Genomic DNA, 15,159 nt, shown 5'->3' on the forward strand with positions numbered 1-15,159 from the left:
CTATCTGTATGATGCCATACAAAACAAGTGTCATACAACAATAAGTAATATTAAAAAAGAGTGAGAAAAGGAGTTGGGTTCAGAGATAGAGGAGGTTATATGGAATGAGGTTTTGGAGTATGTTAACTCCTGTTCCATCAATGCCAGGCATTGTTTAATACAATTTAAAATCCTACATAGACTACATTACTTAAAAGTAAGGATTCATAAAATATTTCCAGAGGCGTCTCCAATGTGTGAGAAATGCAAGTCCTCGGAGGCAAATTTGTTACATAGTTATGCTCTATGTCCCAGGATACAAGAGTATTGGAAGCAAATATTTGAGGTCCTATCGAAGGTGCTAAAGGTTCAGATGATACCAGACCCCATTTTCATAATTTTTGGAACTTCTGCGAGGTCAAATAAATTCCAGACTACCCAGCAGCAACTCCTGACCTCTGGCATACTTAATGGAAAGAAACTCATACTGATGTTCTGGAAAAAGGAGGAAACTCCATCACTCAGACAATGGCTGGATGCATTAATGGGTACTCTGCGTCTAGAGAGGATGAGATACGTTATCAAGGACAGACTCAAGGAATTTGAAAAAAATCTGGCAACCATTACTGTTGTATTTAGAAGAGACCAACAGCTGAAGTATGTGTGGGGGGGGGCGGTAGGACTTAAACAGCACATACGGGAGGGGTGAGGGGAGGGGAGGGCTGGGCAGGGGAAAGGAGACGGGGTGGTAGGGTTTCCTTTGCTTTTTGCTTGTTTAATATACATACATTCATTTGATTTTCATTATGTTATAAGAAAGAAAAGGAAAAAGAAGCATTGTACTTTAGGACATTGTCGGTTGTGGTTAAGCTGATGTTGCTTCGCAATAAAGACATTTGAAAACAATTGCATTAATAACATATTTCAGGTATTGTTATGTTTGTCTTAGTTTCAAAATAACTTTCTGAATTTCGTGGTTTGAATGATAAAGTAGAACATTGAGAATCATTGATGTGGTACTCTGGCCTGTAGCTGGTGGTGGTGAATGATGAAATGGCACGTTTCTCTGTTTGCCAGTTCATGCACTTTTTGCGTAGGACAACATTGCAGGTGGACTGAAGGGAGACAGAGGAAGATGACTTTAGGTCATAACTGAGTATCTCTTGCAATATATCAACAATGACTCTCTGTTGTGTTGTTAATTAACCCAGAGCCTATGTAGGCAATTGTACATATTCAGAAATCTATCCTTGCCTGTGGGAGGGTACTGGCAGTTGAGAACAACCTACTTTTGGTATCTGCTGGGCTGTGTGATATCCTTAAACTTCTCATTTTTGTTCTGGGGGGGCGGGGAGGGACTGCTTGTGAGAAAATAATCATAGATATGCCAACACTTGTAGGTAATATTACAACTAGCTTTTTGAAACCGGAATAAAACTTTGTTTAAAAAAAATTTCGAGATAGTATCAGAAGTGCACTCAAATATTGTTCCATATTCTGTTTCAAGCACTTTTAATGCCACATCTGAGATTATGTTTGAATATGATGCCTAGTATGTCCATGATGATGTAGCAAACAATTTGTGTTTATAAAGTCAAAATTTGATGGCAACTCTTAATTTATAAGAGTGCTATCAAAGTCGGGTTTCGTGATGAGCCTCAAGAGGAGCTATTACTGTAAATGTTGAGAATGTAATCAAAGAAGTAAATCTTTAGCAGCATCTCAAAGGAGTGGTGAGTCAGCGAACTAGAGTAAGAATTTACAGAAACTTAAGGCCTTGGAAACTAAAGGCACGGCTTCTTATTCTGCTAGTTTAGCCATAAGTAATCTTTACTTGGATAAACTGATGTAACTTTTTATGGTCTAGAATCTTGGGGTATTCCAGCTAATGGAATGAATTTTGAACTGTAGTCATGGTTGCCTATCAGAAGGTAAAATAGCAGGAATAGGTTGTACACCAGCAGTTTTGACTTTGGTGTATCTAGGTCTGATTAACCAATTATCTGACTGTAAATATTGGGCAGAATTGTATGTCTGGTGTTTCTCCCTCTGCACACACCTGAGCCAATTCTGCTGATCATCTGCAACCTAGAGTCACTTGATATCTGATGTCACTAGGGCTCTGACAGTCCATTAAGGAGGTCCTATCCCTAAAATCTCACTGACAGCCCTTTGCGTCTGGCTAAATTGGGGTTAAGACTGCGTAAGAGATGGTACAAAACTGATTTGAAAACTTAATATACTTAACTGGTAACTTTTATAACTTTTTCCTTTTTCTCCTAAATCAGTTTCTTGCAACCTCCTTTAAAATACAAATATATGAACATATGAATCATGAACAGAACTAGACTACTAACCCCTTGAGCCTGCTCTGCTATTCAATGAACTTATGGCTGATCTGATTGTAAGCACAGATCTACGTTTCTGTCTGCCCACTGTTATCGTTTACTCTATTATGAATAATCCATCTGGATCTGCCCTAAAGACATTACTAACACTTCTTGGAGGAAAAGAATTGCAAAGACTCTGTAAGGGGGAGAAAATCACCTCTTATAAATGGTGACCCCTTATTTTTAAACAGTGTCTCATAGTTTTAGTGTCTCCCACAGGACAAAGTGTTCTCCATTCATCTTGTCCAGACCTTTAGGATCTTATTTGTTTCTAACAACCCCTTTCTCACTCTTCTAAATCCCAGGGAATACAAGCCTAGCCCTGTCCTTACAAAACAAACTATCCATTTTGAGTTATCAGGCCAGTAAACCTTCTCAAACCTGATTTCAATATATTTGCATCTTCCTTTAAATAAGAGACCAAAACAGTAGAATTTACCAGTTACACCAACAAAACCAAAGCATAACTCTCCTAGTTGCGTAGTAAACTCCCTTTGTAAGAAATGATGCAATTTTACTAGCTTTCCTAATTACTTGTTACACCTGGAGCATTGCCATGAGTGTATTCATTATGCTTAGGATTAATTAAAGGTCAGAGAAATTCCAGTGCAATGACTACAATTAATTCCCAGTAGTCCTCTTGCATAGCCTGAGACCAAATGCCATGATTACTTGTTTTTAACTATTACAAATCTTAGCTAATTTTCTTTCATTCTGAAAATACTGAAGATAATGGATTTATAAGTAAAATGAGCTGATCACATACTTGGCAATGGTCAATTATTGTTAAACGTATGGAGATACAGTGAAAAGCTTGTCTTGCATACTGTTCACGCTGATCAGATAATTACCCAGTGCAATGAGATCGGGCAAGGTAAAACAATAACAATGCCAAGTTGTGTCACAGCTACGGAGAAAGTGTAGTGCAGGTAAAGAATAAGGTGCAAGATCATAACAAGGTAGATTGTGAGGTCAGAAGTCCATTTTATTGTACTAGGGAACCACTTTATAGTCGTATAACAGCAGGGTAGAAGCTGTTCGTGAGTCTGGTTGTATGTGCTTTCAGGGTTTTGTGCCTTCCAACGGAAGAAGAGAGAATGACTGGTCTTTGTGCTGGCTGCTTGACTGACGCAACAAGAAATATAGACCACTCCCTTGTCTTCCAAGTATTGATAAAGACCACAAGTACCAAGAGCAGGGATAGGCCAGTTACCCTCTCAGATCTACTCTATCATTCAGTAAGATCATGGATGATCCAGCACTGACCTCAGACACCACTTTCTGACACCCTCCCTGTTCCCCTCAACTAGAGTCTCCGGTTAATCTTGTGCCATGTCTGGGCTGTGTTGTTGGACTCTAAGTTGAGTCTGATGGTGAAATAAACTGCCTGTTGTCATTCAGGAAGCCCAGTGCATGCACGGAGCTCCAGTACTTACCGCCACTCTAATGGTTGAATCGCATTTGGAAACACTGGTAGTCATCAATGATACCCAGCCTTTTGCTTTGTAGGATACCCTGCTGTGGACGACTCATTGGTCAACCTCGTCTTTTTGTATGGGTGCTTGTTCTGAGCTAACTTTACAATTATTACATGATGCTGACACTTGCGTAACAATGCTTTCAGGTTAAAACATTAAACATAGAACATTACAGCATAATGCAGGCCATTTGGCTCACGATGTTATGCCCAGCTTTCAACATACTCTGAGATCAATCTCACCCTTCCCTTCCATATAGCCCTCCATTTTTTTTAACCATTCATGTGCCAAATTAAGAGTCCCTTATATGTCCCTAATGTATCTGCCTCTACCACACATTCCACATGTTCCACATATTCACCACTGTCTATGTAAAAATAAAACACAACTACTACTTCTGACACCCCTCCCCCTATACATTTCTCCAGTCAAAAATTATGCCTCCTCATGTTAGCCATTTCCGCCCTCGGTAAAATCTGACTGTCCAATGTAAGCATTGCAGACTAAACAAAAGTGTAAAGTTTTAAAATCTATCCAAACATGTCAAATTTCAAGCTGTTACAAACAAATCTAATTAAAGTTAATTTTGTTTCTTTGTAACTGTTTGAAGCAGATCCCCATCAATTCCTCTTTTTTAAAAAAAAGGTAACTGTTAAGTTTATTCACTTGCAAAGAACCTAGATTGCTTCGTTAGAGTGGAGAAGGCTGGGACCTTATAAGTGAAGTTTGTGATATTTTTAACAAGACAAATGGGAAAAATTTCCACAAGTTACAGTCAGCCTCTGGAGAATAAAAGTTACGATCAGCATGTAACTTACTGCTCGTTAACACATGGCATTCAGGGCAGCAATGAAGGTCCTCTGTCTCTGTCTGTCCTTGGCCATCTTCTGGAAACTATTTAAGTCCTGGGTTGAGATTCAGGAATACCATCACACACGGGTGTAGAAGAATTCTTCATTGCTGTTTCTGTAACAGTTTTGGCTGACCAGTCAGGGTTGTTAGCCCTGAGCTGGAACTCCTGAACCTGGAGGACCAGTATTAGCCTGGCCTCTACCCTTTGACCTGTTTGGCATGGGTGATCCTACCAGGAGCCAAACTATAAAGCCCTGACTGCGGCCAGCAAAGCTCTCCAGGGCATCGAGGCAAGCAAGCCTTCAAGTCACAACAAGGTTGTGGCCCTCATGGAGGGTCAGCATGTAGCAGAATCGGAAGCTGTTGTTTATACAATTTTGCTGGGACAGGAACGGTTATGGATGTAGTCTGATGACTGCTTTTAAAAACAAAAGCAAGCGTGTGAATATTTAATTCAAATCTTAAGGGGAGCAAGCAGGGAAATGGATCCAGTAGGACAGCTAATTCAAGCAAGTAATACAGCTACAGTAATACAAATAATTTTCTTTGGTTTCCTCTTAAATAGCAATCCAGATTTTGCAAAATTCCCACTAAAATATAAATTTGAATAAGTGAGTCTCACTCACACTACAGCTCTGTACAATAGTATCTTTAGTGTACTATGCTGCACCAGAGTACTCGTCCTTTTAAACCTTGTAATGTGAGCAGTGAATTTTGAGTGAATTTTGCTTTTTAATGTTGCTGTTCACAGGTACCAAAAGGCCGGGTGGTTGCTCTTAATTTCCGGTTCCTTGATCTGGAACGTGACACACTCTGTCGGTATGATTATGTTGATGTTTACGATGGACACGTCAATGGCCAGAGGTTGGGCAGATTTTGTGGGACTTCAAAGCCTGGCGCCATCATCTCATCTGGCAACAAAATGTTGGTCCAGATGGTAACCGATGCCAACACTGCAGGAAATGGTTTTGTTGCTATGTACTCTGCAACCGGGCCAAACCAGAGAAGTAAGATCATTTCATTTCTATTGGCAGATTATGCACTATTAACCAATGATAAAACTTGAAACATCTACAAACCAATATATAATTCATTCAGTGGTGGCATTCTCACCTTTGTGGGGAAAATGTTGGATGTTATACCCAGCTCCATTAGCCCAGAGTGCACACATCAATCATTTTGGTGTAGTCTTTTTAACTGAAGTTTCAAAGATAAAAATCCCATGGCACTATATATTGAATTGCACAGGAGTTCATTCAGTGAGCTGGTCCGAATGAATTAATCAAACACATCATGGAAAATTCCTTTAATCCAATTGAACTCCGAAAAATAATCATACTATTGATCATTTAGAGGAGGCCAGTGCAAATGGTGAAGTTCATACAAATCGTCTATGAGCATCTTTATATGAATGTTAGTGTTATTTCAGCACTTAAATTTCAAATTGGCCTAACTCTTATTAAAGGATTTTAAAATAAATTAGTATTGTTATTTGTTTACTGTCATATGATCCAAGATATAGTGGAAAACCTTGACTTGCATACTGTTTATATAGGTGAAATCATTACACAATGCATTGAGAAAAGAGTAAAATGATTATAATAGAAGTAATTAATTCGGAAAGATATGCATAAATGTTTTTGTTTATGTTGGATTTTAATAATTCCAAAATAAAATTTGGAAATTCTAAGGTGTAAACAGTATGTAAATCAGAGCTGCTGTTGTTCCTTTTCATGTCTTGTGGTGCATTGGGCAGCAGTTTTTTCGGTTTCCTGAGCATTTGTCTGTTTTTTACGAGGCCAAGTTGCTCGCTCACTGGTCAACCCAGCATGAATGGAAAGCATGCAGGGAGCCAGCCGGATTCAAACCCGGGACTGTCTGCCTTAAAGTCCGGTGCTGATGGTGCTGATGCCACTACATCACTGGCTGGCGATAGAACAGAGTACTGTTAATAAGTTTTTAAGTAGATTCCAGTTGCTGAAGTTATAACAATGGAATCTAATACTATTATTTTGGATTGTTGGCAGAGAAAATACTCCAGTTCCAAGCTGGTAGGTGTCCTATTAATATTGGCAGATGAAGTTAAAAGTCACCAGATTGACGAGTGAATATGCATGTGCTAATTTAAGCTCACTTTTAAACAGTTGCTATTTTGCTGGTGAGTGTGAGAAGTTTTGTGCACTTGAAACCATCTCAATTAGTGGTCATCGCTGACAACAACAGATAAGCAAGAACTGTTTCAACGAGATCTCACAGATATGAAGCAAAGGAACAATGTTTTGTTGACATCTTGAAAATACGTGCAACACAAATATGTTTGAAATGTGATGTCATCAGGTCCAGCAGCATCTGTGGGGAGAGAGATTGAACTACCAGTTCAGCTCAATAAAGTTCATATTTCTGTTTCTCTCCACAGATCCTGTTTGACTAAATGGATATCTCTAGCATTTTCTGTCCTGTTCATATTTCCAGTATGTGGTTTCTTAGTTATGCATATGTATATTTCACTTGAATGCTCACTCTGAACATATAATGAGAAGATTTTTATTCCATCACCATAGATGATCAGTTTTGCGGTGGTCGTCTGGAAAAGTCACCTGGCTCCTTTAAAACACCCAACTGGCCAGACTATGACTACCCAGCGGGAGTCTCCTGCTCGTGGCACATCGTGGCACCCAAAAATCAGGTACCTTTGGCACCCAGAAACAAGTGTCCTACTTCCCTGCCACTTTAGGCAGTCCCCTGGGATTGAGGATGGCATGCTTGCACTCTGCTTCTGAGGGTTCTGAAGTGACCAGTGTGGGACACCAGCCCCTTCCACACTGGAGCAGGACATGTCTTACGGATGGGTGGTCTTACAGGTGGTATACTGCTGATGTTACTTATGCAGGGCGTCTGTGTGCTCCCAGTGTATGGGGGTCAAGGTTAGCAATACCATCCCAAATGCGCCTTTTCCATTCTGAGCCACCATGAATCAGCTATTCCCAAACATGAATGGGGATATTGTATTGTATTTCAAGTCGGCTTTGACACATCCTTGAATCATCTTCTACTCCCTCAGCCCTTCCATTCAACAGAGGAGGAAATAAGGTGTCTGTTTCAGGAGCTGAGTGTCAGCCACGTGAGCAATGTGGCAAGCTCAACACAGCAGCTAGGTTCTCCTTGGCCCCAGCATTTTTCAGCCCCTCCTTATAACTCAAGCCCATCAGTCCCAGTAACATCCTTGTGAATTCTTTCCTGCACCCTTTGACAGCCTTCCTGTAGCTAATTGACCAGAAATGCACACAGTGTGGCCTCACCAAACATCTTGTACAGCTCCAACGAGACATCACAACTCTTGCACTCAATGCATGAACTGGGAAGAATTCTTCTAAATCCTGAGATCCCACAGGTTGGCTGTACAAAAAGAAAGACAAAGAACCAACATTCAAGGTGATATTTGAGCATCAACTGTTCTTAAGCCAAGAATTTGTTCATCAGTTTCACATTTTTGCAGTATGAGGTGGAATGAACGTTCCTGACTAAATGTCAAATGTTGTTCTTCCCTGCCAAAAAGATTTGCCATCTAAAACTAAGATGAAAGTGAATTTGAAGAATAAATAACTAGTTTTTAAAAAAATCTGAAACTTATATTTGTAAGCTTGTGCTTTGATTATATAGTTTACTTTCCTTTTGTTCTGGGGCTTCTACTTTTACCGCTCATTCATTCTACACAGTCGTTACTTTATTTGGGAATTTCTTTCTACCCTTGTAACTTAGGTGAAGATGAGAAAAACCAGGGTCTGCAGGAGACCTGAGATCACTTCTCATTCACGCTAATTTAGCCCAAGCAATCCTGCTTCTTCAGTGGTTTTTGGACCAGTATGTGCAAAGTTGGAAAAGCACTGCTCATGCCATTACCGATTTGAACCTTTCTCTGTTGTAAATAAGCTGAATGGCTGAATCTGGTGAGATGTGGACAATTTTTAACCATGGAATGCAGAGCCTGAAGGATGGATCAAAGTAAATTGAAGAGTAGCTCTCAAAAAGCAATTGGATATATTCTTAGAAAAGAGGTGAAAGAGCAGGGGAATGGATTAATTAGGTAACTCTGTCAGTGAGCTGGCTGAAGCACGATGAGCTAACTAACTACTGTGTTATGTGACTGACTAATCTGCTGTGCATACATTCATCAGCCAAACGATTACTGAAGCAAGCCAGTATATCAGCTTCCCTACAGACTGTCATCACCAACTTGGCAGGGTGCTGGAGTCTGACAAAGGGGAAGCATTCACTAAATTATAAAGAGTAATTGATCACCTTCCTGTTACCATACGTGCCCCTATCAATAATCCCATCCACTCCTGTGAGAAAGAATTCACTCACTCCTTATGCAGCTCATTTGTGACTGCGAAATACATTGATTCCTCTATTCCTGGCAGACGCCACATTTGCCAAGGCTCTACCTAACTTCACAAAAAAATTGTGGCTAGTTTGCGTACAAGGCAGGCAAAATTGTGGAAGAGCAGTATTAATCTTTCATTAATAGTGGTAATTTGCAAGTCAATAGATTTCCATTTCTGAGGAGACAAACCATCTCCAGGTTCATAGGTCATAGTATTAATCTGCCTAGTCCCATTGACCTGTACCCAGACCATAGCCCTCCAGACCCCTTCCATCCATGTACCTATCCAAATTTCCCTTAGATGTTGGAATTGACCCTTCATCCACCACTTGCACTGGCAGTTTGTTATGCACTCTGAGTTAAGAAATTTGCTCGTGTTCCCCTTAAACATTTCACTATTTACCCTTCACCCATGACCTCTAGTTGTAGTCTCACCCAACCTCAGTGGCAAAAGTCTACTTGCATTTACCCTATCTATACCCTTCAGAGTTTTTCATACCTCTACAATCTTCTGCATTCATAGAACATAGAATAGTACAGCACAATACAGGCCTTTTGGCCCACAATGTTGTGCCGACCTTTAAACCCTGCCTCCCATATAACCCCCCACCTTAAATTCCTCCGTATACCTTCTAGGTAATAAAGTCCTTGTCTATTCAACCTCTCCCTATAATGCATCCCTATCTACCTGAGATGCTACTATCAAGGAATTATGGACTTGTATTTCCAGATCCCTCTGTTCTATAGCACTCCTCAGTGCCCTACCAGTGTCTGTGTAAGACCTACCCTGGGTGGTCCTCCCAAACTGGAACACCTCACAGTTGTCTGCATTAAGTCCCACCTACCATTTTTCAGCCCATTTTTCCTGCTGGTGCAGATCCTCTGCAAGCTGTGATAGTCTTCCTCACTGTCCACTACACTCCCAATCTTGGTGTAATCTGCAATTTTGCTGATCCAATTTACCACATTATCACCTACGTTGTTGATCTAGATTACAAGCAACAACGGATCCAAACCAGTCCCTGCGGCACACCACTAGTCACAGGCCTCCAGTCAAAGAGGTAACTGTCTACAACCACTCTCTGGCTTCTCCCACAAAGCCAATGTCTAATCCAATTTACTACTACATCTTGAATGCAAAGTGGCTGAACCTCCTTGACAAACTTCACATGTGGGACGTTGTCAAAGGCCTTGCTAAGGTCCTTATAGATAATATCCACTACCTTGTCTTTAATCAGCTTTCCTGGTAACTTCCTTAAAAAAAAATTCTAGAAGATTAGTTAGACACGGCTCACTGCACACAAAGCCATGTTGACCATTTCTAATTAGTTCTTGTGTATCCAAATATCCGGTCCCTTAGAATACCCTCCACTAACTTCTCCCACTACTGCTGTTAGGCTCATCAGCCTGTAATTTCTTGCCTTATTCTTAGAGCCTTTCTTAAACATTGGAACAACGTTAACTATCCTCCAATCCTCTGGTACCTCACCTGTGCCTAAGGATATTTTAAATATCTCTGCTAGGGCCCCTGGACTTTCTGCACTAACCTCCCACAGGGTCTGAGGGAACACATTGTCAGGCCCTGAGGATTTATCCATCCTAATTTGCTTCAAGACAGCAAGCACCTCCTCCTCTGTAATCTGTATAGGGTCCATGACCTCTCTGCTGCTTTGCCTCACATCTGTACTGCCCTGGCTTTGGTGTTGTAACATCAACTAGACAATCAGTTAAACGCCATTCAAAAATGACAGGAGAGTCAGGAAATGGCCTCCTAGCTCCTTAGTTTTATTGCCGACTCAATGGCATGATGTAGAGAATAAGGAATGAAAAGCAATGCTTGTGCTGGGGAAACAACAGCATGGCTCTTGATAGAAACTTCTTTTGCTCCTAACATAAACCTCTAGCCTACTGCCAGTCAATGTGCTTTTATACTTAAACACAAAATAATCTGCAGATGCTGTGATCAAAGCAACACTTTCAGTACACTGGATGAACTCAGCAGATCGGGCAGCATCAGTCAGAAACGATGAGTGGACATTTCGGGCTGGAACCCTTCATCAGGACTGAAGAATAAAAGATGGGGAAGGATTTGAAGAATGCTTGTAGGTTCGGTTGAAAGACCAGTAACTTGAAAGACAAGGGGGTGGGGAAGGGGAAGCATTGATGTCATAGCCCTGAAAACAATGGGTAGTAGAAGAAGGAGGCGGAACCATGAGGGAGCTGGGGGAGGGGGCAGTGTGAAATAGGGATAGAGGAAGGGAGGGGGAGGGAATTACAGGAAGTTGGAGAATTCTATGTTCATACCAAGGGGCTGGAGACTACCTAGATGGTATATGAGGTGTTGCTCCTCCAACCTGAGTTTAGCCTCATCATGGCAGTAGAGGAGGCCATGTATGGACAGATCTGAATGGGAATGGGAAGCAGAGTTGAAGTGGGTGGCTACCGGGAGATCCTGTCTGTTGTGGTGGACAGAGCGCAGGTGCTCGACGAAGCGGTCCCCCAATCTGCGTCGGGTTTCACCGATGTAGAGGAGGCTGCAACGGGAGCACTGGATGCAATAGATGACCCCAACAGACTCACAAGTGAAGAGTTGTCTCACCTGGAAGGACTGTTTGGGGCCCTGAATGGTTGCAAGAGATGAGGTGTAGGGACAGGTGTAGCACTTACGCTTACAGGGATAAGTGCTGGGTTGGAGATCAGTGGGGATGGACGTGCGGATAAGGGCGTCATGGAGGGACCGATCCCTGCGGAAAGGGGAGAGGGGTGGAGAAGGAAAGATGTGCTTAGTGGTGGGGTCCTGTTGAAGGTGGCGGAAGTTGCGGAGGATAATGTGCTGGATCCGGAGGCTGGTGGGGTGGTAGGTAAGGACAAGGGGAACTCTGTCCCTGTTGTGGTTGTGGGAGGATGGGGTGAGGGCCGAAGTGCAGGAAATGGTGGAGATGCGGGTGAGGGCATCATTGATGACGGTAGAAGGGAAACCACGATCCTTAAAGAAAGATGACATTTGAGATGTCCTGGAACGTAAAGCCTCATCATCGGAGCAGATGCGGCAGAGACGGAGGAACTGGGAATAGGGAATGGCATTTTTGCATGTGGCGGGGTGGGAAGAGGTTTCCGCCTCCTTCTTCTACTACCCATTGTTCTCAGGGCTATGATGTCAATAGTTCCCCTGCCTCACCCCTTTGTCTTTCAAATTACTGGTCTTTCAACTGAAGCTACAAGCATTCTTCAAATCCTTCTCCACCTTTCATTCTTCAGTCCTGACAAAGGATTCTGGCCCGAAACGTCGACTCATCGTTTCTAACTGATGCTGCCCGACCTGCTGAGTTCATCCAGTGTACTGAAAGTGGTACTTTTATACTTGCTATTTCCTGGCTGCACAGGAAGTGACCTAATACAAATCTGAAATTGCTCGTTAAAATAAAGGCTGAACATGTTTTAACATAAATCAATTGCCTGAAAGGCAGAACAGTTGTCTCCTGACTAAATATAGATGCCGCTACATATAGATTAACGTTCTGATCTTCCGAAGAACCAATTTTGTCCCTTGCTATCCTTTTGTTCCTAATATCTCTGCAGAAGCCCTTAGGATTTTCCTTTGCCTTGTCTGCTAGTGCAACCTCATGTCTTCTGTTAACCCTCCTGATTTTTCAATGCTTACCTTGTTCAATATGTTTTTTTTTTTGTACATCTTAAAAAAAACCTTTCATGGTTTGTGTCTACTTGTGTTTTCTCTGCCATCAATCATCATTGTTAAGATCTGGACTTGGCAGTGAGTAGATGGTGCTTGGCATCATTGGCCTGAGGATTGGTGCTGCTTCATCGTTTTCACACCCGGGCTTGGGGCAGGTAACGCTGAGGAACTGGTCTGATTTGTTTTCCATCTGCTCACTACAGGGTAGCTGGGCTGACCTTCTGAAACTTCTGAAAGCAGCTCAGTTCGCTTACCATTTCCCTCACCTTGTTACAGTAGCTGACCTCTGACCTGGGCTCACATATCTGATCCCTCTCCTCACTGTCACTGCCACTGTCTCCGTGCTGTTTCTCCTCGACAGATGGGGCATCTTGGACCAGAGGGGGTGAGAGGGCATCTTTTAGTAGCATTCACCAATGATGGGTCAAACAAAAAAAAATGCAGTAGAGGCTTTGTAGCACAGACTCTGCAAATATTGAAAAATTGCAATTTAGTTATGAATAGATTAACTCATTTATGGCATCCTGATTCAAAAAGATACTGATCAACTTAAAGGTCAGTGCAAAATGCTAAGGGCCAGGTAAGTTTCAAGTTCTGCACTTTTTAAAACATACTTTCATGCCATGCTGAGAGGAGTATATGATGAAGTTCACTGTTGATTATGCATTCAGTTTAGAATAATTTTGTTGATTAAATAATACAATAGAGTTGATTATGCTCTGCACTTTTGTATAGTGCCTATAAAAAGTATTCACCCCACCCCCTTGGAAATTTTCATAACTTACTGTTTTACAACATTGAATCACAGTGGATTTAATCAGGCTTTTTTTTTGACACTGATCAACAGAAAAAGACTCTTTCGTGTCAAAGTGAAAACAGATCTCTACAAAGTGATCTAAATTAATTACAAATATAAAACACAAAGTAATTGATTTCTTAAGTATTCACCCTCTTCAATTCAGTATTTAGTAAATGTAGCTTTGGCAGCAATTACAGCCTTGAGTTTGTATGGATGGGTCTCAATCAGCTGTGCACATCTGGACACGGCAATTTTTCCCCATTCCTCTTTACTAAACTGCTCAAGTTCTGTCAGATTGCATGGGGATCATGAGTGAACAGCCCATTTCAAGTACAGTCACAAATTCTCAATTGGATTGAGGTCTGGACTTCTGACCACTCCAGGACATTAACCTTATTGTTTTTAAGCCATTCCTGTATAGCTTTGGCTTTATGCTTGGTGTCATTGTCTTGCTGGAAAGCAAATCTTCTCCCAAGTCGCAGTCCTCTTGCGGATTGCATCAGGTTTTCCTCCAGGATTTCCCTGTATTTGGCTGCAATAATTTTACCCTCTACGTTCACAAGCCTTCCAGGGCCTGCTTCAGTGAAGCATCCCCACAGTATGATGCAGTCACCATCATGCTTCACGGTAGGGATGGTGTATTTTTGATAATGTGCGGTGTTTGGCTTACGCCAAATATGGTGTTAAGTCTGATGGCCAAAAAGGTAAATTTTGGTTTCATCAGAGCATAGAACCTTCTTCCAGCTGACCTCAGAGTCTACCACATGCCTTCTGGCAAACTCCAGCCGAAATTTTGTGAGAGCTTTTTCAACAGTGTCTTTCCCTTTTCCACTCTTCCATAAAGCTACAACTGGTGAAGCACCTGGGCAACAGTTGTTGTATGTGCAGTCTCTCCCATCTCAGCCACTGAAGCTCGTAACTCCTCCAGAGTTGTCATCGGTCTCTTGGTGGCCTCCCTCACTAATCCCTTGCATGGTCACTTAGTTTTAAATCTTGCTCTAGGCAGATTTATAGCTATGCCATATTCTTTCCATTTCTTTATAATTGACTTAACTATATTCCAAGGAATATTCAGTGACTTGAAAATTTTCTTGTACCCATCTCCTGACTTGTGCTTTTCAATAATCTTCTTGTGGAGTTGCTTGGAGTATTCTTTTGTCTTCATGGTGTAGTTTTTGCCAGGATACTGACTCACCAGCAGTTGGACCTTCCAGATACAGGTATATTTTTTACTACAATCAATTGAAACACCTTGAATGCAGACATGTGATTTCCATTTAACTAATTATGTGACTTCTAAAACCAGTTGGCTGCACCAGTGATTGTATTAAAGGGGGGTGAATACTTAATATTTGTAATTAATTTAGATCACTTTGTAGAGGTCTGTTTTCAGTTTGACACAAAAGAGTCATTTTCTGTTAATCAGTGTCAATAAAGCCAAATTAAATCCACTGTGGTTCAATGTTGTAAGACAGTAAATCATGATCCTCTCAGCGGTTTTTGCTGTCCTCTGCGGGGTCTTGCATTCCCATGACTTGCAGTTTCTGTACCACACGACGATGCAGCCAGACAGAACACTCTCG

The 15,159-nt window shown here is 41.5% G+C and overlaps 1 protein-coding gene across 1 annotated transcript in view; it reads left to right on the forward strand.

Moving 5' to 3' along the window:
* The window catches only part of pcolce2b (procollagen C-endopeptidase enhancer 2b), a 45,631-nt gene that overhangs the window by 12,816 nt on the left and 17,656 nt on the right, over positions 1 to 15,159 (forward strand). Inside the window, exons 3-4 of the mRNA XM_072254506.1 lie at positions 5,451 to 5,706; positions 7,261 to 7,385. Coding sequence (XP_072110607.1) covers positions 5,451 to 5,706; positions 7,261 to 7,385 — 381 coding nt within the window. The remainder of the gene's footprint in view (positions 1 to 5,450; positions 5,707 to 7,260; positions 7,386 to 15,159) is intronic.

Source organism: Mobula birostris, chromosome 4 (genome assembly GCF_030028105.1).
Source record: "Mobula birostris isolate sMobBir1 chromosome 4, sMobBir1.hap1, whole genome shotgun sequence".
NCBI lineage: Eukaryota > Metazoa > Chordata > Chondrichthyes > Myliobatiformes > Myliobatidae > Mobula > Mobula birostris.